The sequence below is a fragment of the Aquarana catesbeiana genome, linkage group LG01 (genome assembly GCF_042186555.1).
Source record: "Aquarana catesbeiana isolate 2022-GZ linkage group LG01, ASM4218655v1, whole genome shotgun sequence".
Taxonomy (NCBI): domain Eukaryota; kingdom Metazoa; phylum Chordata; class Amphibia; order Anura; family Ranidae; genus Aquarana; species Aquarana catesbeiana.
Window position 1 is genome coordinate 458,547,555 of NC_133324.1, and position 22,471 is coordinate 458,570,025.

General features: G+C 40.2%; 1 protein-coding gene across 3 annotated transcripts in view; it reads left to right on the plus strand.

The window, feature by feature from the left end:
* SVEP1 (sushi, von Willebrand factor type A, EGF and pentraxin domain containing 1) overlaps nt 1-22,471 on the plus strand; it is a 486,322-nt gene that overhangs the window by 433,102 nt on the left and 30,749 nt on the right. For 2 of the 3 annotated variants that reach the window (XM_073591134.1, XM_073591144.1), the window contains exons 44-47: nt 578-751; nt 3,641-3,817; nt 5,111-5,281; nt 20,835-20,930. In XM_073591134.1, coding sequence (XP_073447235.1) covers nt 578-751; nt 3,641-3,817; nt 5,111-5,281; nt 20,835-20,930 — 618 coding nt within the window. The remainder of the gene's footprint in view (nt 1-577; nt 752-3,640; nt 3,818-5,110; nt 5,282-20,834; nt 20,931-22,471) is intronic. The other variant, XM_073591153.1, reaches the window with a different exon arrangement.

The following is a 22,471-nucleotide window of genomic DNA, read 5'->3' on the forward strand; positions in this document are numbered from 1 at the left end:
ATAACTACTCTTAAAGTTACTCCCACCCCCAGCACCCCAAAAAGTAATAGCCTGACTGTGGGGTGCCCTGTAGACTGCACAGAGTAGACCTTGCAGTGGGCAGATGAGAGTAAAACTTTGGCTTGGTGGATAGGGGCAACTTAAAAGATAATTGTATTATACAAATAAAAGTAAGTAAGATTTAAATAAGCATCCTCTAAAATAGCCAACAAATCTAATCTATATAATTTAAAGCTTACATAAAGGTATAAAAGAGTTTGGCAGTAAAGGTTTATGGGTTATAGGCACGGCGTAGCAACCTCAGCGTTCCAGGAAACATAAGTAAGCACCAGTAAAAAGTAAATATTTTACTAGTCAAACTGATTCCTAGCTACAAGGATGTGTTGTGTAGTATTTTACTCTTCCTTATTTAATCTGCTTAATGGTGTACACAATGCAAGCATTACTGATCTTTATCAAGTCAAACATTTGGGTATGACTCATAATATATAGCGAAATAACATGAAAAGTTGCACTGATACAAATGTACATACAGTACATGTAGTAATATGGTCTAATCAACATGTTCTTCTTTCAGAAACAAGATGTGAAACCCCAAGTCAGTTAGATAATGGATATACTGAATATGACAATGTAACTGTTGGAAGCAGTGTAAAATACCATTGTCTTGATGGATATAGCCTGGATGGTGAACATTTAGCAGAGTGTACAGGAAAAGGAATATGGAGCTATCCCACACCTGTCTGTAAACGTGTGTGTTTATTTAAATCTTACATACCTATATTTGTATATTGGAAACACCTTTTACATTTTCACAGAACGCCAATGACAGTCTTTATATTATAAAACTCAGTTAGTCAGTGGCAGGTATATCTATGGTTAATTTTGTGAAAGCAGTATAGTAAAGTGATTTGATGTAAAAATTCCAGCCCTATGAATGGTACACTTATGTCATCCTCTTAAAGTGCTCTGTTGTAATCAACCCTATACAAAGTAAAATTGTTGTGCTATTACTGTATTATAACTACCGCTATCACATGACGCTTTGTGTGTATTGGCAGATTAAATTCAAATTAATAAAGTAATTCTAAAGGCAATACATTTTTTTTAAGTTGTATTAAACCCAAAAGCAAACATTAATTGTATTGCAGCTTGCCATTTCTTAGATTTTATGGCTGCATTCATTTCCTTTTTCAGGCTGTCTTTCTTCTATTTTCATCTGGTGATCCAGCCACTAAGTCTGCTGTTTTTCCCAAGCTCAAGCTCTCCAGCATAAAGTATCAGTTTACATGGATGAGACAAACCACTTAACACTGGCAGAGCTGCTGTCTGCTGTGCCCCCCTGTGTTCATTCATCCAGAGTTGTGTCTCAATCATACAAGAGGTGTGTAACTAGCCAGATCACCAGGTGAAAACAGAGGGAAGAAAGCCAAATAAAGGTAAATGAATGCAGTCACCACATCTAATGATTGGTAAGCTGCAGTATAATACATTTTGGGTTTAATACAGCTTTAAGCCTAAAAGTGGCCCTAACTCCCAAAAGGAATCCCTGAAGCAAAACAAACCCCTCCTGCATAAAATCCCCTTATGCTCTGCGCATTCTTTACTGTACTCAGTGCTTAAAGAGGAGCTGCAGTCAGTTATAAAAAAATATATATTAAAAGTCAGCATCTACAAATACTTCCTGAAAAAAAAAAACCTCCAGGACTGATAGAGGAGGAAGTGAGAAGGAGGATGAGCAGAACTTACCTTTTCAGGTGAAGTTCCACTTTAAAGCAAACATTGCAAAGTGGGGAAGTGGCAAAAGGGACATAAATCAATCTAAAAAACTATGAATATGCATATGCAGAGGCAAAGATTGGTGAAAGTTCCAAAATAGTTGTTAAAAAAGATGGCTAATTTGTGTCGCTGTCTCCTTACAGGACCACTAAAACCTAATAATTAATATGCACACTGCTTATGGTTCCACAATATACAGTATATATATATATATATATATATATATATATATATATATACAGTATCCCATAAAAGTGAGTACACTCCTCACATTTTTGTAAATATTTTATTAAATCTTTTCATGTAATAACACTGAAGAAATGACACTTTGCTACAATGTAAAGTAGTGAGTGTACAGCTTGTATAACAGTGTAAATTTGCTGTCCCCTCAAAATAACTCAACACACAGCCATTAATGTCTAAACCGCTGGCAACAAAAGTGAGTACACCCCTAAGTGAAAATGTCCAAATTGGGCCCAATTAGCCATTTTCTCTCCCCAGTGTCATGTGACTCATTAGTGTTACAACGTCTCAGGTGTGAACATGTCCAAATTGGGCCCAAAGTGTCAATATTTTGTGTGGCCACCATTATTTTCCAGTACTGCCTTAACCCTCTTGGGCATGGAGTTCACCAGAGCTTCACAGGTTGCCACTGGAGTCCTCTTCCACTCTGCCATGACGACATCACAGAGCTGGTGGATGTTAGAGACCTTGTGCTCCTCCACCTTCCAATTGAGGATGCCCAACAGATGCTCAATAAGGTTTTAGTCTGGAAACATGCTTGGCCAGTCCATCACCTTTACCCTCAGCTTCTTTAGCAAGGCAGTGGTTGTCTTGGAGGTTTTGGGTCATTATCATGTTGTAATACTGCACTGCAGTCCAGTCTCTGAAGGAGGGGATTATGCTCAGCTTCAGTATGTCACAGTACATGTTGGCATTCATGGTTCCCTCAATTAACTGTAGCTCCCCAGTGTCGGCAGCACTCATGCAGCCCCAGACCATGACACTCCCACCACCATGCTTGACTGTAGGCAAGACACACTTGTCTTTGTACTCCTCACCTGGTTGTCGCCACACACGCTTGACACCATCTAAACCAAATAAGTTTATCTTGGTCTCATCAGACCACAGGACATGGTTCCAGTAATCCATGTCCTTAGTCTGCTTGTCTTCAGCAAACTGTGGGCTTTATTGTGCATTATCATTAGAAGAGGCTTCCTTCTGGGACAACAGCCATGTAGACCAACTTGATGTAGTGTGTGGTGTATGGTTTGAGCACTGACAGGCTGACCTTCCACCCCTTCAACCTCCGCAGCAATGCTGGCAGCACTCATACATCTATTTCCCAAAGACAACCTTTGGATATGATGCTGAGCATGTCCACTCAACTTCTTTGGTTGACCCAGGCCGGGGGTCATATATATATTGTGTCATATATATATACACAACAGGGAATATGAATTTGTGTTTTGGATAGTTTTGCTCCACTATTTTTCCTTCCCTAAAATGAGAAAGAATTATATTATGTTAAAAATGTAATGGTATCCACCATTAATTATGTAAATCTACCCACTGTATAGTAGATGAGATACTTCATATATATACTTTTAATTAACTTCCATTAATTTTTTCCATTAAAAATATTGTTTCCCTATACTGCTCATTTTTAAAATATCTTCTTTTTATATGTTTTCGGTAATATTGTTACTCTGAGAGTACTTTTACAGTGATTTTACTTAAGCTACTTCTTCTGCTTCCAAGTTCTCAATAGCCACCCCTACAAAGATCAGGACTTGTTGTTTCTTGCAAATGTTTCTTGCAAATATTCAACTTTTTTCTTTTTTCTTTTTTTTTTGAACAGCAAATCCTTGTCCTGTGCCATTTGTTATCCCAGAGAATTCAGTTGTGACAGAGACAGAGTTTTATGTTGGCCAGAAATTGTATATAAAATGTAGGAAGGGCTATCGACTTGTGGGCCAAGATGTTATGACATGCGATGCTAATGAAACATGGACAGAAGCAAGTGCCAAATGTGAAAGTAAGCTTCTCATTGTTGACCATAAATTGCTGCTATTCAGGGAGGTGTAAATTAGAATCCACTAGAATAAATTGAAAACTAAATAATTCTATTAGATTCTATTCTACTTATGTATATGAGATTGAAAGTTCTATACATACTGTATGGCTGTTTAGAACCTCTGTATCTGTGGCACGCATTGGGATAAAACTACAAATTAAAAAATGAGCAAGCACTATATAATTTACCACTATAGCAATTATAATGGATGCGATATTGTAGTCAGTGATGTAAGCAGGAAACCCTGGTAGAACATGCAGAAAAATACATCTCAGAACTGTTTCCTGGCTAGAATTCCCAATACTTTTCTGGAATTAAAGAAAATATTTTACCTGTGTGTGTGATCTGCCTAAAGAAAACTATACAAATATTTTTTTGGGTACTCTTGGTGCGTTCAAAACAACTCCTTATATGTTTGTTTTGGTAGATCCCATATCACAGTCTTTTAAAGGAGAAGTCCAGCCTGAGCTCGTTTGGCTGGACTTCTCCTATGGATCATAGGAGTGCAATTCGTTTTGTACTCCTGTGACCCATTTTCAGCAGAGAGCGGTCTGAAGTCTGCTCTCTGCTGACGTCGCACAGATCAGTCCATGCACCGCGTCATCCCGACTTTGGATCCGTCAGGTGCCTGGACTGATGGCTGTCTCAGCCTCCCAGCGAGCCATTGAGAACCTGAGACAGACGCTCCCCGCTCCTCCACAGTTTAGCGCTCCAGTGAGCGTGGAGGAGGAGCAGAGCAGGAGAGCAGCTCTCTGCTCGGGGAGGTGAGAGAACAGAGCCATCGGTGATGTTGGGTGGCTCGGTTCTCAGTGAAGTGGCACCGGGGGACAGATGCAGCTTCGGACCCATGCTGCATCCACCTAGATAAGTATGATTCTACAATAACCCCCAAACCCATACTTCTCTTTTAATATCACACATTGACATTCCTGTTGGTTGAAAAATTTTAGTATTATTGTTTAAAGTAGGTTCTATACTAATAAGCATATCAATGCATCACTCTTTTTATTTATTTTCATGCCTGTGAATTGTAATCTTGTTAAACTATACGCTGTGATGTGATATGTAAGATTGTTTGTGTGCACAGGTATTTTTTTTCCTATTAATAAAAAGTTTACCTGATTTAAATTTTTTTTTTTACTATTATAGAATTATTTATTTTCTATTAGAGCTTTCTTGTGGACCTCAAATTCTTGTGCTATTCATTAATTCACAATGTTTTTACTATGTTTGTATTATTTTTTTCTTTCTTAGAAATTTCTTGTGGACCTCCAATTCATGTGCCAAATGCAATGGTGCGTGGACTATTCCACCATTATGGAGACATGGTGACATATTCTTGTTACAGTGGATATATGTTAGAGGGATCAATTAGGAGTGTTTGCTTGGAAAATCAGACATGGACTACACCGCCATCCTGTAAAGGTAATACCGATTACTCATTTATATATACGTTTTATACTTCCCAAGCAAAGCATTTAGACTGGATAGTTGTTTAACACCTGACTGCTTTGCCATGTACCTTAAAGTGGTTGCCAAGGCTCAAGGTTTTTTCAAAACCTGTGTGCAGCAGCCTCCCCAGCCCTTCTCGATCCAGTGATGTGCTGGATCAAGTTCTCCGGGGACTCTCCCACCTCATTGGCTGAGACAGCAACGAGAACTATAGGCTCCTGCTGCTGTCAATCACAGCCAGTGAGCCAATGAGGAAAGAGAGGGGGTGGACCCGAGCCACGGCTTTGTGTGTGAATGGACACGCAGAGCAGCGGCTCTGGAGTGAGACTACTCAGGTGCCCCCATAGCAAGCTGTTTGTTCTGGATGAACTTGGCAGGGGGGGGGCAAGAGTGCTGGCAGGGGACCCTATAAGAGGAGGGTCAGGGCAGCTCTGTGCAAAACCACTGCACAAAACAGGTATGACATGTTTGTTTGTTTTTTTTTTTTAAATTGCCTTTAATATCACTTTAAGTTTCTAAAATGTTCTTCAGTTTAAGTTACATTTCAGGAAGGAGGCAAAGAACCTTTAGGGAATCTCCCCATAGTAGTTGGCATCAGTGCCCTCTTTACACCTATTAAATGGGTAACTTCTTGCAGCTGGATTGTGCCACAATTCACTTTTTTTACATTACTGAAAAAATTATTTGGGAAGTGTGACACCATCAGTTGATCAAGGCTGTGTAGTAGGACTGAAAACTAAGATGCAAGTGAAACTGTGGAGCGGTGAAACTGTAATGAAGATATCTCACCATGGGTTCCTTTAAAGATATAGCAAGCTAACAGATTTAACATTTTTGAACAAACCAAAATAGAAATATAGTTTTAGGCAGAGGTGGTGATTTTATTTATTATATTGTAATCAAGCTTGCTCTGTCTCAAGGAATAAACAACTGGGGCCTTGTTAACCCTATAATGTAATCAGACTTATGATTACAGCTTGATTGCATTTAATGGTATGAATTGCAGCCTTGTGAAAATGAGCATTTCCAAAAATAGGCTTACCTCAACAGACATGAAAAATATAATCCTGTTCTCAGTAACCTGAAATATGATGAGTTGCTATGGGCTACTGTGGTTTGCTCATTACTATTGCTTTTTAGCTGCTGTTATGAAGTGAGCCTATTAAATGGTATGTGCTGCATTACAGTAACTTTCTAACAGATATGATTCACAGAAATTACTGATGATTATAAATGGGCTTGGAGCAGGTAACTTACTATTTTATTTTTATGACTAGTTTTACATGTGTGTTTGCTTCTAAGAAAATGACTAATACAAGAGAATGTAATCCCCTGTAAATCATGCAGTAAAAATTTCCTCTGCAAGGAATAAATTTTCCTCTGCATGTAATAAATACCATTCAATAAAAATGATAAGTGCACAAAATAAAAACCCATTTCCGTTACTGATAAAAGAATATGTTACATTACCAAAAGGGAGCGGCAAGAGATAAATATTCATCTTAAGAGAGTAATTCAATGTGTATCATTGTGCATGTATAATATAAAGACCGTCTTAAAAGTCTTTATTACCCGCAGGCTGAGGGATTCTGCAGAGAGTTGGCAATATAGCTGTATGTGAGTGACTTTTAATTTGTCTCCTCCAAGCAGTATGGCTCATGTTTTAGTTTATTACACTGATATTCTAAGGATATTAATTTATATAGATCCTCCTGCTGAATATGTTTCTATCAGTCTTATGCCCCGTACACACGATCAGAATTTCCGACGGGAAATGTTCGATGTGAGCTTGTTCTTGAACAGTGCGACCGTGTGTATGCTTCATCGGACATTTGTTGTCGGAATTTCCAAACACAAATGTTTGAGAGCAGGTTCTCAAATTTTCCGACAAAAACTTTGTTGTTGGAAATTCCGAGCGTGTGTACACAAGTGCGACGCACCAAATTCCACACATGCTCAGATTCAAGTCTCTGATCGTTCTTGTAAAACTAACGTTTGTAATGGAGATAGCACATTTGTCACGCTGCAAATTTTTAAATCTTTCAATGCAGTGCATTCTCTTCTTCTTTATAATGCTAGAATAATGAAGTTGCTTTGCTGCTGATATTCACACAGAGTTCTGACAAACAGATTTCTTATTATTTCTCGTGATCTCCTGAATAATCTTTGTTGTTGTTTGGTTTTTTTTCGCAAGATCTCCAAAATAATCTTTATTTTTTTTTTTTATAGTGATCTACTTATTTTTATTTTTTTATAGTGATCTCCATAATATTTTTTGTCGTTTTGTGTGTCAAGTTACCACAACACCATTATTATCTTGTATTTAATAACCTCAAAGAGGTTAGTTGGTGTTGGTGCTCTTGTTAATTTGACATTGTATTTTTGAAATGTACCTGCCTACTCACAAACAAACTGTCCCTTTTGAAGTAAAACACATAGCCAAGTATTTGTCAAAACAAAAATTAAAAATTTCTTAGGGGTCCTAACAAAATAAAGAGGAAGGCAATGCTGGAGAAACAGTTGGAATTGGTGAAGCCTTTGTACCCCAGGGCAGACATCAATTATTTGACAGGCAAAATTGGTAGCCTGAAGAGTCCATTTAATAGGGAGCACAATCCGGTCCAGGACTCCGAGAGATCGGGAGCAGCAGCAGATGACATGTATGTGCTGAGGCTGTGGTCTTACAACAGCCTGTGTCTTTTGCCAGACCACACCAAACCCAGGCCATCACTCTCAGCACTTCCTTGCACGCTTCCTTCCAGGCTGTGGCTGTGGTGTTGGAGATGTTGCTGAAGATGGAGGAGGAGTCATATGGTCCAACTCACAGATGTAGCTTTTATTGGTGAATTGGCCCCTCACCCCCTTATTTAGGGCCTAAAATATGACCTCCTCACAGATGAGGCGTTGGCCCTCTTCCATTACTTGCATGTTACTGGCCATCATACACGCAAAAAACTCCTGAACACTAGGGGTGGTTGTGAGTACCGCAGTAGCCTGCCGAATCAAATTAGTCGCTGACTCCTCCAGGTTCTTTGCCTTCCTGGTCCTTTTTGTTGGAAGGTGGAGGGGAGGAACCTGAGATTCGGTCAGGCTGCTGGGCACAGCTACCTCCTGGCTGCCACTTTCCATGGCCACCTCCTGTCCTTCTAGTCCTTCTAATCTAGTCCTTTTGCAGGACCTGTATGATGGCAGAACAGGTCTCTGGAATAATGATTCCCAGAGCCTGGGGGGAGATGCCTGTCGAGAACTTGATGTCCTGCAGACTTTTCCCCGACGCCAAGTACCGCAAGGTGGCGACGAGCCTTTGCTTGGGAGAGATGGCTTGCCGCATGCAGGTGTCCTGTTTCGTAATATAAGGGGACAGCAAAGCCAACAGACGATGAAAAACGGGGTCCGTCATCCGGAGATAATTCCTGAAATCATCAGGATTATTCTCCCGGATCTCCTGCAACAAAGGCATATGAGAGAATTGGTCACTCTGGAGCAACCAATTCTTCGTCCATGAACTCCTCCTTGCCCTGTTCATGGACTGAACTTGGGTCAAAGCAAGAACTCCAACACCAAGCCCTTGCACAGCACAAACCCTACGAGTACATACTCGCAACATGGCTAGAAAACAGTCAGTTGGTGAGAACGAACTAACAGAACGCACTGAAAACCAGAAAGGACCTGAGAAGAACGATCTGAAAATCAGAAACGAGTGGACAAGAACGCACTGACAAACAGATACGAACTATTAATTAGAACGCACTGAAAGACAGGAACGAACTGACAACACACACTGAAGAACAGATACAAACCCACAAGCACAAACTGACAAGAAGAAACGAACTGAAAAGCACGAGGCTGAAAAGCGCAAATCGTCTCTCACCAAACTTCTACTAACACGAGATTAGCAGAAGGAGCCCAAAGGGTGGCGCACTGGCTATTGAACTTCCTCTTTATAGTCCCGTTGAAGGTGTTGTACGTCACTGCGTTCTGAACGTTCAGAATTTCCAACAACATTTATGTGACCGTGTGACAAGTTTGAGCCAACATCCTTCAGAAAAAAATCCACGGTCTTGTTGTCGGAATGTCCGATAGTGTGTACAGAGCATAAGAGTTTGAAGATATCAGAAACACCTGGGGCAAAATAAAAAATGACACAACTACCACTGGCATTAACATAGTGTTTTTTTGTTTCTCTGAGTCCCCCCATAACACAGTTATATTATATGTTGAACTTGCCAGTAATGCCCCGTACACACGATCGGATTTTCTGACAACAAATGTTGGATGTGAGCTTGTTGGCAGCAAGTCTGACCGTGTGTATGCTCCATCGAACATTTGTTGTTGGACTTTCCGCCAACAAATGTTGGCTAGCAGGTTCTCAAATTTTCTGCCAACAAAATTTGTTGTTGGAATTTCCGATCGTGTGTACACAAGTCCGACACACAAAAGTTTATGCAGGCTCGGAATCAAGCAGAATGAGCCACACTGGCTATTGAACTTCCTCTTTCTTGGCTCATCATACGTCTTGTACGTCACAACGTTCCCATGTTCGTAATTGTTGGCCAACATTTGTGTGACCGTGTGTATACAAGACAAGTTTGAGCCAACATCCACGGTTTTGTTGGCTAAAAGTCCGATCGTGTGTACGAGGCATAAGTCTGTGAATTTTCAGCTTTCTATAACAAACCAAGCTGTACAGTAAAAGTTGCAGCTAGAAGGTCGAGACAAACCATTTAACACTGACAGGGGTGCTTGTAATGGTCAGATTTTGTTCAGTTAGGTGTCAATTATTGCAGCTGGATTGTTCCACAATTCACTTGTTTTACATTACTGAAAAATAATTTGGGACGTGTGACACCATCAGTTGACCAAGGCTGGGTAGTAGGACTGAAAACTAAGATGCAAGTGAAACTGTGGAGCGGTGAAACTGTAATGAAGATATCTCACCATTGGGTTCCTTGAACAATATAGGAAGTCAGCAGATTGACATCATCGGCGCAATACAAAGTAAATATTTCCTTAACAGTGCACGTTTAGGAGATATTTACTGTACCTATAGGTAAGCCTTATTCTGGGCTTATCTATAGGTACAACTTGAAAATGGAGGTTTACAACCTCTTTAACATATTTGAACAAACCAAAATAGAAATATACATTATAGGCAGAGGTGGTGATTTTATTTATTATATTGTAATCAGGCTTGCTCTGTCTCAAGGAAGAAACAACTGGGGCCTTGTTAACCCTATAATGTAATCAGATTTATGATTACATCTTGATTGCATTTAATGGTATAAATTGCAGCCTTGTGAAAATGAACATTTCCAAAAATAGGCTTACCTCAGCAGACATGAAAAATATGGCCCTGTTCTATTTTTCCTCAGCAATCTGAAATATGATGGGTTGCTATGGTCTACTGTGCTTTGCTCATTAAAATCACTTTTTGCCTACTTTTATTAAGTCAGCCTATTAAATGGTATGTGCTGCATTACAGTAACTTTCTAACAGATATGATTCCCAGAAATGACTCATGATTATGATTGGGCTTGGAGCAGAAAACTTAATTTTTTTTTTTTTTTTTTATGACTAATTTTACATGTGTGTTTTTCTCTAAGAAAATGACTTATACAAGAGAATGTTGTGAATCATGCAGTAAAAATTCCCTCTGCAAACATAACAAAATACCATTCAATAAAAATGATAAGTGCACAAAATAAAAACCCATTTCCGTTACAGATAAAAGAATGTGTTACATTACCAAAAGGGTATTTTATTATATCTTTTCATGTGACAACACTGAAGAAATGACACTTTGCTACAATGTAAAGTAGTGAGTGTACAGCTTTTATAACAGTGTACATTTTCTGTCCCCTCAAAATAACTCAACACACAGCCATTAATGTCTAAACCGCTGGCAACAAAAGTGGGTACACCCCTAAGTGAAAATGTCCAAATTGGGCCCAAAGTGTCAATATTTTGTGTGACCACCATTATTTTCCAGCACTGCCTTAACCTTCTTGGACATGGAGTTCACCAGAGCTTCACAGGTTGCCACTGGAGTCCTCTTCCACTCCTCCATGACGACATCACGGAGCTGGTGGATGTTAAAGTATTTGCACTCTTCCACCTTCCGTTTGAGGATGCCCCACAGATGCTCAATAGGGTTTAGGTCTGGAGACATGTTTGGTCAGTCCATCACCTTTACCCTCAGCTTCTTTAGCAAGGCAGTGGTCATCTTGGAGGTGTGTGTTTCATGTTGGAATACTGCCCTGCAGCCCAATCACTGAAGGGCGGGGATCATGCTCTGCTTTAGTATGTCACAGTACATGTTGGCATTCATGGTTCCCTCAATGAACTGTAGCTCCCCAGTGCCGGCAGCACGCATGCAGCCCCAGACCATGACACTCCCACCACCATGCTTGATTGTAGGCAGGACACACTTGTATTGTACTCCTCACCTGGTTGTCGCCACACATGCTTGACACCATCTGAACCAAAGTTTATCTTGGTCTCATCAGATCACAGGACATGGTTCCAGTAATCCATGTCCTTAGTCTGCTTGTCTTCAGCAAACTGTTTGCGGGCTTTCTTGTGCATCATCTTTAGAAGAGGCTTCCTTCTGGGATGACAGCTATGCAGACCAATTTGATGCAGTGTGCAGCATATGGTCTGAGCACTGACAGGCTGACCCCCCCCTCTTCAAACTGTGCAGCAATGCTGGCAGCTCTCATAGGTCTATCTCCCAAAGACAACCTCTGGATATGACGCTGAGCATGTGCACTCAACTTCTTTGGTTGGCCATGGCGAGGCCTGTTCTGAGTGGAACCTGTCCTGTTAAACCACTGTATGGTCTTGGCCACCGTGCTGCAGCTCAGTTTCAGGGTCTTGGCAGTCTTCTTATAGCCTAGGCCATCTTTATGTAGAGCAACAATTCTTTTTTTTCAGAGAGTTCTTTGCCATGAGGTGCCATGTTGAACTTCCAGTGACCAGTATGAGAGAATGAGGATGATAACACCAAATTTAACATACCTGCTCCCCATTCACACTTGAGACCTTGTAACACTAATGAGTCACATGACACCAGGGAGGGAAAGTGGCTAATTGGGCCAAATTTGGACATTTTCACTTAGGGGTGTACTCACTTTTGTTGCCAGCATTTTAGACATTAATGGCTGTGTTGAGTTTTTTTGAGGGGACAACAAATTTACACTGTTACACAAGCTGAACACTCACTACCTTAAAATATTTACAAAAATGTGAGGGGTGTACTCACTTTTGTGAGATACTGTATACACACTTGAATAATAAAATATGTAGGCAGTAGCAACAACAGGTACAGAATAAACTTGTTATTAAAAGCCATATTGACTGAGGAAGGAGAGGGCATGATTAATTGAGTTTTTACGTATATCAAGACATTTCTTTGACACTTACTCCGTGTGTCACTGAAATGTCCTAATATGCTTAAAAAGCTAAACCTGAGGTCTCCTGAAAAAATGGCAAACTATCCCTTTTCCCCACACGGTGGCTGTTCACTGCATAGAGCTTTCTCTTTTTTTTTTTTCTCCGAAGAGAAATTCACCTGTTGCTAAACACACTCTCCTCTGAGAGCTTTATATAGTGCCTTACAAAAATATTCACCCCCTTGGCTTTTTACCTATTTTGTTACACTACAGCCTTTAGTTCAATGTTTTTTTAATCTAAATTATATGTGATGGATCAGAACACAATAGTCTATGTTGGTGATGTAAAATTAGAAAAATATATACACAAAACTATTTTTCAGAACTAAAAAACTGATAAATGGCATGTGCGTATGTATTCACCCCCTTTGTTATGAAGCCCATAAAAATCTCTAGTGCAACCAATTACCTTCAGAAGTCACATAATTGGTGAAATGATGTCCACCTGTGTGCAATCTAAGTGTCACATGATCTGTCATTACATATACACACCTTTTTGAAAGGCCCCAGAGGCTGCAACACCCAAGCAAGAGGCACACTGCCATGCAGACCAAGGAACTCTACAAACAAGTAAGGGACAATGTTGTTGAGAAGTACAAGTCAGGGTTAGGTTATAAAAAATATCAAAATCTTTGATTATCCCTAGGAGCACCATCAAATCTATCATAACCAAATGGAAAGAACCTGGCACAACAGCAAACCTGCTAAGAGACGGCCGCACACTAAAACTCAAGGAGGGCATTAATCAGAGAGGCAGCACAGAGACCTAAGGTAACCCTGGAGGAGCTGTAGAGTTCCACAGCAGAGATTGGAGTATCTATACATAGGATGACAATACGCCGTACGCTCCATAGAGTTGGGCTTTATGGCAGAGTGGCCAAAAGAAGGCCATTACTTTCAGCAAAAAACAAAATGGCACATTCTGAGTTTGCGAAAAGGCATGTGGGAGACTCCCAAAATGTATGGAGGAAGGTGCTCTGGTCTGAGGAGACTAAAATTTAACTTTTTGGCCATCAAAGAAAACGTCTGGTGCAAACCCAACACATCACATAACCCAAAGAACACCATCCCCACAGTGAAACATGGTGGTGGTAGCATCAGGCTGTGGGGATGTTTTTCAACAGTTGGGACTGGGAAACTGGTCAGAGTTGAGGGAAAGATGGTTGATGCTAAATACAGGGATATTCTTGAGCAAAGCCTGTAAAACTCTGTGTGTGATTTGAGGCTAGGACGGAGGTTCACCTTCCAGCAGGACAATGACCCCAAACACACTGCTAAACCAACACTTGAGTGGTTTAAGGGGAAACATGTAAATGTGTTGGAATGGCCTAGTCAAAGCCCAGCCCTCAATTCAATAGAAAATCTGTAGTCAGACTTAAAGATTGCTGTTCACAAGTGCAAACCATCTGACTGGAGCAGTTTTGCCAAGAGGAATGGGCAAAAATCCCAGTGGTAAGAAGTGGCAAGCTCATAGAGACTTATCAAAAGTGACTTGGAGCTGTGATAACCACAAAAGGTGGCTCTACAAAGTATTGACTTTAGGGGGATGAATAGTTATGCACATTGACTTTTTCTGTTATTTTGCCCTATTTGTTGTCTGCTTCAGAATAAAAAAAAAATCTTTAAAGTTGTGGGCATGTTCTGTAAATTAAATGATGCAAATCCTCAAACAATCCATGTTAATTCCAGGTTGTGAGGCAACAAAACACGAAAAATGCCAAGGGGGATGAATACTTTTGCAAGGCACTGTATGCGTCGAATAGCCTTAATGTATATTGGCAGGCCAGATAGCTGCTTTTTAAAGAGACTATGTTGTGGTAGGCAGCTATATTCCAACAAGATACACTACTTACTCAAAATTGCACATTATATATTGCTTTAGTTCATATTCTTTTAAAGTGGTTAATTAACAAAATCTTTTGTTTAGTATACCCTCTATCTTGCTATTAGCACAAGACATACTTACTACAATGATAAAAACTTTTTAAAATTAACAAACCAATTTCTCTGTATCCTTTCTACTTATATAACTTTGTATAATTCTGTCCTTGATTGTAAGTTTACTCCTAAATATAAATACGGTAGTTGTCATTCCGCTTAAGATCCTAATGCCCTGTAAATATGCCAACTTGCTTCTTTAAAAGCCTCCTCGAGGAAAATTTATCAAAAATAAACACTCTTCCACCTTCTTAACTTAATAGCTTAAAATAAAAATAAACTATTACAGTGCTTTCCACAAAAATAACCTTTCCTTTATTAGAAGTATAAAAATGCATTCACAACATAATGTGCACAACAGAATAAAATTATTTGACACTGTCAATTGTGATTGCATGCACTTGGCAGCTTCACTCTTACAAATTCTTGCCTTATTTTCTACAATGTAATGACGTCACTGACTCTGCCCTATGTGTTACATCACAGTCATGTCCATATTCAAGGGATTGGAACTTAGTGACTGCCCGCCAGTTATATGCTCGCTCATTGTTTATTACATTGCCACAGTAACCACTTTCTAACATATGCAAGTTATAAACCACATATTAAAGCTATGTATTACTATGCTTTAATATTACTAATAAAATTCACCCTGTATATAAAAACAGTACATTAAAACAATCTACTTAAAGAATCTAGAGTCTCATTATTATCTTAAAAGGAACAAATAGGAACTCCATTGCCATGTATTGTACAAAATATAAAATGCACTTCTGTAAATAAATAAAAGATAAAACATTTCAAGTCAAAATCTACATATCTAACCCATTTGGTATCAATGTTTGCAACTCATAGATCTCTCTCCCCCTCTCCAATGTCTTTTATATTTCTTGCTACCCCAAAATAATAAACCTGTAGGAACCTAATTATGGTAAGTAGCACTAAATTGCTAGTTAATTTCTTTTTTTTTTTTAAAAAGGGCGCTGACCCCTAGTGATCTTTGATCTCTTTCATGTTGTTCAGGTAGATCTCCACCTCTCCAAGGTTGCTTACCCCTGCTCTACTCTCTATCCCAAAGGCAATCCTACTAGAGACTACAGAATCCTATTTGTCTTTGTAACAATCTGTAGGCATAGCTCCCAACAGTTCCTGATTTTGAGGGACTGTCCTTCTTTCTTCCTCATTTTTCCCTCGTTTTGGTCTGACCCATATAGTTGTATACAAAATGCACTATTTATATTTCAAGTAGTGCTTCACAGTGCTAAACCTTTCAACCAAATTCTAAATTGTTGCATTTGTAAATTTCAAAAGTCGGTGTAAAGAAATAGTAGTGGTAAAAAAGCACTTGTGAGTTAAATTAATAATTTTCTTTTGTATATTTCTCCTTTTAAGGGGGAGTGACAGGGGGTGTGCCCTATGCCTACATACTTTTGGTAATAGGTGTCTCTTGTTCCCATCTTAAAAAGTTGGAAGATTTGGGAGTTAGGGTAGGGGGCAAGCTAAAGGGATACCTAGATAGAAATGTCTATCCACTACTCCCTCAGCTTCAACAAAAGTGTTCCACCTGGAGGTCCCTCCCCCTGTCCCCGGTAGGTAGAGGGAATTTGTTAAAAATGATCTATCTACCAAAATTCTTATATTACTTCAGGCACACTCCAGTCCTCATACCAAAATCCCTTTTTTCGTAGGCTGGAGAGTGTGGTGATATCTTTTATTTGGGCAGGGAAAGCCCCACGAGTGGCTAAAGCTATTTTATACCTTCCGCTATCCGGAGGTGGACTCGCCTTGCCGAACTTCTTAATATACTATTGGGCGGCCGTCTTAGTGATGGTGAGGTGGTGGTTTTTGCAGCCTCGCCAAAACCCGGCAGTCACTTTGGAGGCGGCAGTCATGGGTTCTTATGCAGCGCTGTCCAACCTCCCGTATAGGGGAATGAAGGCTACTCCTGCTGTTACAGGCCCCATGAAGACCACAATTCAAGTGTGGAGAGCCTCTAGGGCAGCGTTATTACAACCGTCCACTGTGTCCCCGCACACCCCACTGTGGGCCAATCCGATGCTCCCACATCTCTTTAGTGTACTGGACCCAGCGGTATGGGCTAGACGAGGTATCATCAAATTAAAACAGGTGATGTCAAGGGGAGTAGTACAATCATTTAGAGAACTGCAACAAGCCCATAACTTGCCAAATTCCTTTCTCTTTAGGTACTGGCAGCTACAACATGCCCTCAAGGCCCAGTTTCCCTCTCAGGTGACGCTTGAACCAGATTCAATCGAGCGTCTCTTGATCTCTGGGATGTTGGAGAAACCCCTATCCTCCCTGTATTTATATTTAACAGTCGCTCATGATATTAAAACTGATAGAACCAGAATTAAATGGCAGATGGATATTCCCTCACTGGGGGAGGAGGAATGGGAGGAGTGCCTGACTACGTTTATCCCGTCCATGATTGCAGCCAAGGATAGATTTATACAATTAAAGTTTATCCACAGAGCTTATTATACGCCCCAACGTCTAGCAAAAATTTACCCGGAAAATAGTTCCAACTGCACTAGGTGTGAACTAGAAGTAGGCACCTTCTTTCATATGGTCTGGTCCTGTCCCAAACTGCGCCCGTTCTGGAATGCGGTAGCGGATAAACTGGGGGTGGTATGTGGTGCAGAGATACCAATGGATCCTTTAATCCTATTGCTCAGTTACTTAGAAGAGATAGAGGGAGACCGCTATACCAAACAGTGCCTAACATTCTCCTTATTTTATACTTGATTTGATTGTAGCCGTACATGGCTTAAAAATTTGTGAATCAGTACTGCTTGGACCTTGAAGAAGGGGACATACCCCGAAAGCTTGTCCTGAAAAATTGTATGTTAGTGCAAATAAAAAAAGTATCACGGACAGTACTCAATTTTCCTTATTTTATGCAAGGAGAGAAATACTCCTTAACTGGAAGAAAAAAGAGGCACCCACCGGGGAGGCATGGGAAGCGGCGGTAAACAATGTTCTGCCGCTATATCGTTTGACCTATGAGAGCAGGAATTGTCCTCAAAAATTCGATAAAGTGTGGTCGAGCTGGGTGGATGCATGTGATTGCCCCTGAAGATGGGGATGGCCTCAGGTGTTCACCCCCCCCCCCCCCCCTTGTTTGGGAGGTGGTAGGATAGATCGGGTATTTTACATCTAGTGATAGCATCTGATATTTCCCCAGAATGCTGTATACCAACAATGAATCACTCCAGAAAGATGTCATACTTCATGAACTGTATATGTTTTGTCCACTATCACAAGTTGGAATGGAATGGAATAATCCTCGTAAATGTAAGATTGCATATTGGTAGTCTGTCAACTGCTGTTGGATCCTAATATAATGCTGACAATGTTTGTACTGTCTTAAATGTTTAAATAAAAAAAATGTACTGTTAAAAAAAAAAAAAAAGTTGGGAGATATGTGTAGAGGTTCCAAAGTGTATATACATTCAGTTTATTGGAATGTATTTGTGTATCCACACACTGTAAATTAGCATAGTAGCTCCTATAACTACAAGAAAGAGGTTTTTGCATTGTTCTGTGAAATTTGTGTTACTATAAACACATGCTTTACACCTCTGCATACTCATCAATTACATTCTAACCTTTGATACTAAATTCACCTGTCTTGCCCACCTCCTGCTCTCTCCCTGCTCCCTTACTTCATATTTTGTTCCTTAAACATTCTGGCAGGGGAATTAAAAGCCTGGACTGTACAACAAATTGTTAGAATATCTGCAGTAGGCAACAGGCATTCCTAATGCTTTGATTCAGAACATTTTTCTTTGTTCTTGTTGACACAGGCTGCAAAGAATGCCTCAAGCTACAATTCAAAGGACTTATTATTGTAATCCAAGATTTTAAGCGAATATATTTGCTAGTTCACAGCTTTTTGCAAGGCTGTATTATACAAATCACAAGCCACCTTTTTTCTGTAAGATGTTTTGTCTTATTAAGGAGTCAAGTGCAGTTAAACTCTTGACAGATATAAAATATTCAGGGGATACCTTACATTCCTTCTATCATTGCCAGGCACAGTGTTCAGATGTTTCTTTGCCAGCAGTACTTGTATGTTAGAGTCTGGGTTTATGTACAGAAGACTTATGCATAATTGACTGCCTGACTCATAAATCACTAGGTCTACCTTGCTATGCCTGAAATATTAAACAGTCTTTCATTGTTAGGTTAAACCATTAGTGCTGTTGTCTTGCCATAGTTGGATTTTCAGGTGCACAAAAAGGTAAACAGACAAGTAGAATCATCTGTAAGATTCATACATCTTTATATTGATTGGCAAGTCCACAAAGTCAGCTCGACTTTACTCCAAACTCCTTCAGCACCACATTTGACATATGTGCTGTCAAAGAATTTAGCAGAAGCTTAGATTTCTTTGTGGCCTTTGCAGTATTTTAATGTGGCACCCTACATCGTTACATTACAAATGAATGTTCTCTTGCCAAAGCAGTGCCATTGTGCAATAGGGAGCACACCATATACAGTAATATATAGTGTGATATGTATTGTGATGTATTTTACCAATCATGTAATTTTCAACTGCTATGTCAGATTACTAATGAATGTTACGGTACTGCGTGATGCAATGTCAATAGAGTGATGTCATACTGTATAATATACGCAAGTTGTTATCATGACACAGAAGAATTGGGGAATACGGATGACTATAGACAGAACGAAATTCTGCCCAATTTCAATCAGTGTTTGGCCATCCTTGTTCAACAAAAGTCTATCATTTGACCAACTTCCGACGAACAGACAAGTTGTAAAACTTTCCTTGATCAGTGATTTAAGCCACTGCTCAGTGTATTCTGACAACAGCAGAATTCTTCCATCTACGTTGCTTATGTGGATGGAGGAATCTGTTGAACAATAAAAAAAACCTAACCGTGTATACCCAGCTTAAGCTTTTGGATCACCCCAGCACTTTCCCAGTTTACAGAGTCATAAAATGAAAGTTGTTGATCCACCCTAGAAGCTTGTATTTCTGCATTCATAAGGCCAGATGTTAAATGATAGTTCTTCTCACTAATGAAAATCTTTGATATGGTTGATGTGTTTAGGACAGGCCACTTTCTGCACCTTCCTACTGAAATGATTATTAGTCAATTAGACATTGGCATTAGGTGTAGGTATCAGACCAACAATTCACAGATTTTAATTAATGATATTCAGGTTAAGCCCTCTTTCACACGGGTATTCAGATCAGGTCAATCTATTAGTTTTCAGCTGGACCTGATCAAAAGGTCCATGGAGCATTATGGACAGGCGGATGTAGACAGACTTGTGCCTGTTTACACCTGCCTACCTCCGAGTCTGTCCAGGTAAAAAAAAAAAGAAGAAAACTGGAAAAGGACGTAGTCTAGACTGGAGCGGGGGAATGGACAGTGGAATCTGTTTACACCTTCTGCCTGTGTCCACCAGGCAGAAACTGAACAGGCATGGATGATCAGCAGGGGATCTACTCACAAAATCTGCTGCTAATTGGAGTGGACTCCGCTCCGTGTGAAAGGAGCCTAAGTAGCGGACACAGAGACCTATACCAATGATCTTATTAACCTTGGAATACTAAATAGCAAATGTGGTAAATGTGGTAGTAAACCATAGGAATTAGTTTTCAGTCTACTATAGCTCAATCAGTCATTAGCTATTTCAGATTAATTTCTGTTGGTTACCACACAGTATAATCACCTATTGTACATTTTCATATTGTTGTCAGGATTTAAACTTATAGCCAATATAATAAAAGCTAATAATATGCTATGATTTTCTATCTGATTCAAAGCTAGCTTTTGCAGCAAGTAATCACTTTACTAAAGGCAGCTTTGTACAACTGCAACTGTAGTATGATTTTACTAGTTCTTTAGGAAAGGCCAAATATTTTGAAGCATTTTCAAGCACAATTGTCATTAAAACTACAGATCTAGCGAATCAATTCATATCTAATATTTTCACATTTCAAATAAACTATGTGTATTGTACATCTATACCAAACTTGATACTCTGTCTACAGAAAACACAGTGCCAATTTTTATGTCAGTATATTATGGTCTCCACAAATTGTTTTTTTTGTTAATGATTTTTTTTCTATTTTAAAGCTGTGTGCAGGTTTCCCTGTCAGAATGGTGGTGTATGTGAAAGACCAAATGCATGTTCATGCCCTGAAGGCTGGATGGGACGGCTCTGTGAAGAACGTATGTATTATCTTCTCAATCATTATAGTTGGCTAAGCCTTATCTGTTATAACTATTTGGGGAGTGGGGGGGGGGGGGGGGGTTGGGCTCTGTATGTCTCTTCATTATCGTTGGCTAAGCCTTATCTGTTATAACTATTTGGGGAGTGGGGGGGGGGGGGGGTGGACTCTGTATGTCTCTTCATTATAGTTGGCTAAGCCATGTCTGCTATAACAAGTTTGTGGGGGGTTCTATACAGACTCTATCCATACACACAAAATGTGTGTGGGGCTTCTATATGTCTCTTCATTATAGTTAGGTAAGCCATATATATTATAAAATTATAAAGTGTGGCGCTCTATACATCTCTCCATTATAGTAGACTAAGCCATATCTGTTATAACAAGTTGGGGGGGGTGGGGCTCTATGCAAAGTGTGTGTGTGTGGGGCCCCTATACGTCTCTTTATTATAGTTGGCTTAGCCATACCTGTTATAAAGTGTGGGGTTTTATACAAAGTGTGGGGCCTCTATTAATTTCTTCATTATAGTTGGCTAAGCCATATCTGTTATTACAAGTAGGGGGAGCTCTTTACAAAGAGTATATTTAGGATAGTCTCTATAATATATTGTGTATGTGGGGCCTTTATACAGCTCTTTATTGTAGCACTACCCCCTTGAGGGGTCACTGGATTTGAAAAGGTTCACCATGTGTATGCAGCCAGGCAGGAGGCATTGCAGTCTGACAGCCAAGTAAACAGCATTTGTAACAGTCACTCGCAGTCAGAGAACAGTCAATGAAATTGTTGTTTTTGTCTTTATTAAAGGATTTTAACTTGGATAGGGTATAGGAAAGGTCCAGGATGCCATTAATCCATTACCTTTGTACATTGAGGACTAACTGTCACTTTAAGTGATCTTCAGACTGCCCAAGAGAAGCCTCTCCTATGTGACACACTCTCACAGCAAAACTTCACATACACTGCAGCAACTATATTTCTACTCCTCTTCACTTCCCCATAGTCTTACATTGCAGTATCTCACAGTCCTCCTATAGCAAGGGGTGTAATCCCTCCTGGGATCTCTGGAAACTAGCTGGGCCCTGTGCCTGGTTGCCTCCCCCTCTTCTGGCTTAGCGGTTCAAATGAACAGATGCTCCGCTTTCATTGATTCTTGGTTCTAAGGGAGATGGTTACTCAGAGCACAGCTCGCTGGGGTGCTTGTTCTTCACCAACCTTAGGAATGCCAGCAGCCAGTCCTGACTGTGGCGCAGGAACAGTGGTAGTCACCTCAACCACACATCCAGCCAGAAGCAGCACCCCCCTCCACCCGGGGGCCCCCTCCTGGCTCAGCACTCCATCACTTCCTCTCCATCTCTCCACACAACTCCCTACATGGCAGGCCCCAGCAGTATTTATGTGGTGCCCGCCTCATCAAGCTCTCAGCTTGGGATTGACCAGGGCTCCCACATTACTGCTAAGCAGTGGCTCTTCTTCCTGTTAGTCAGTCCCTGCGGAAACCCTGTAGATTTCTACCCAGGTTGCTGGGGGGGAGCCAACAAAGC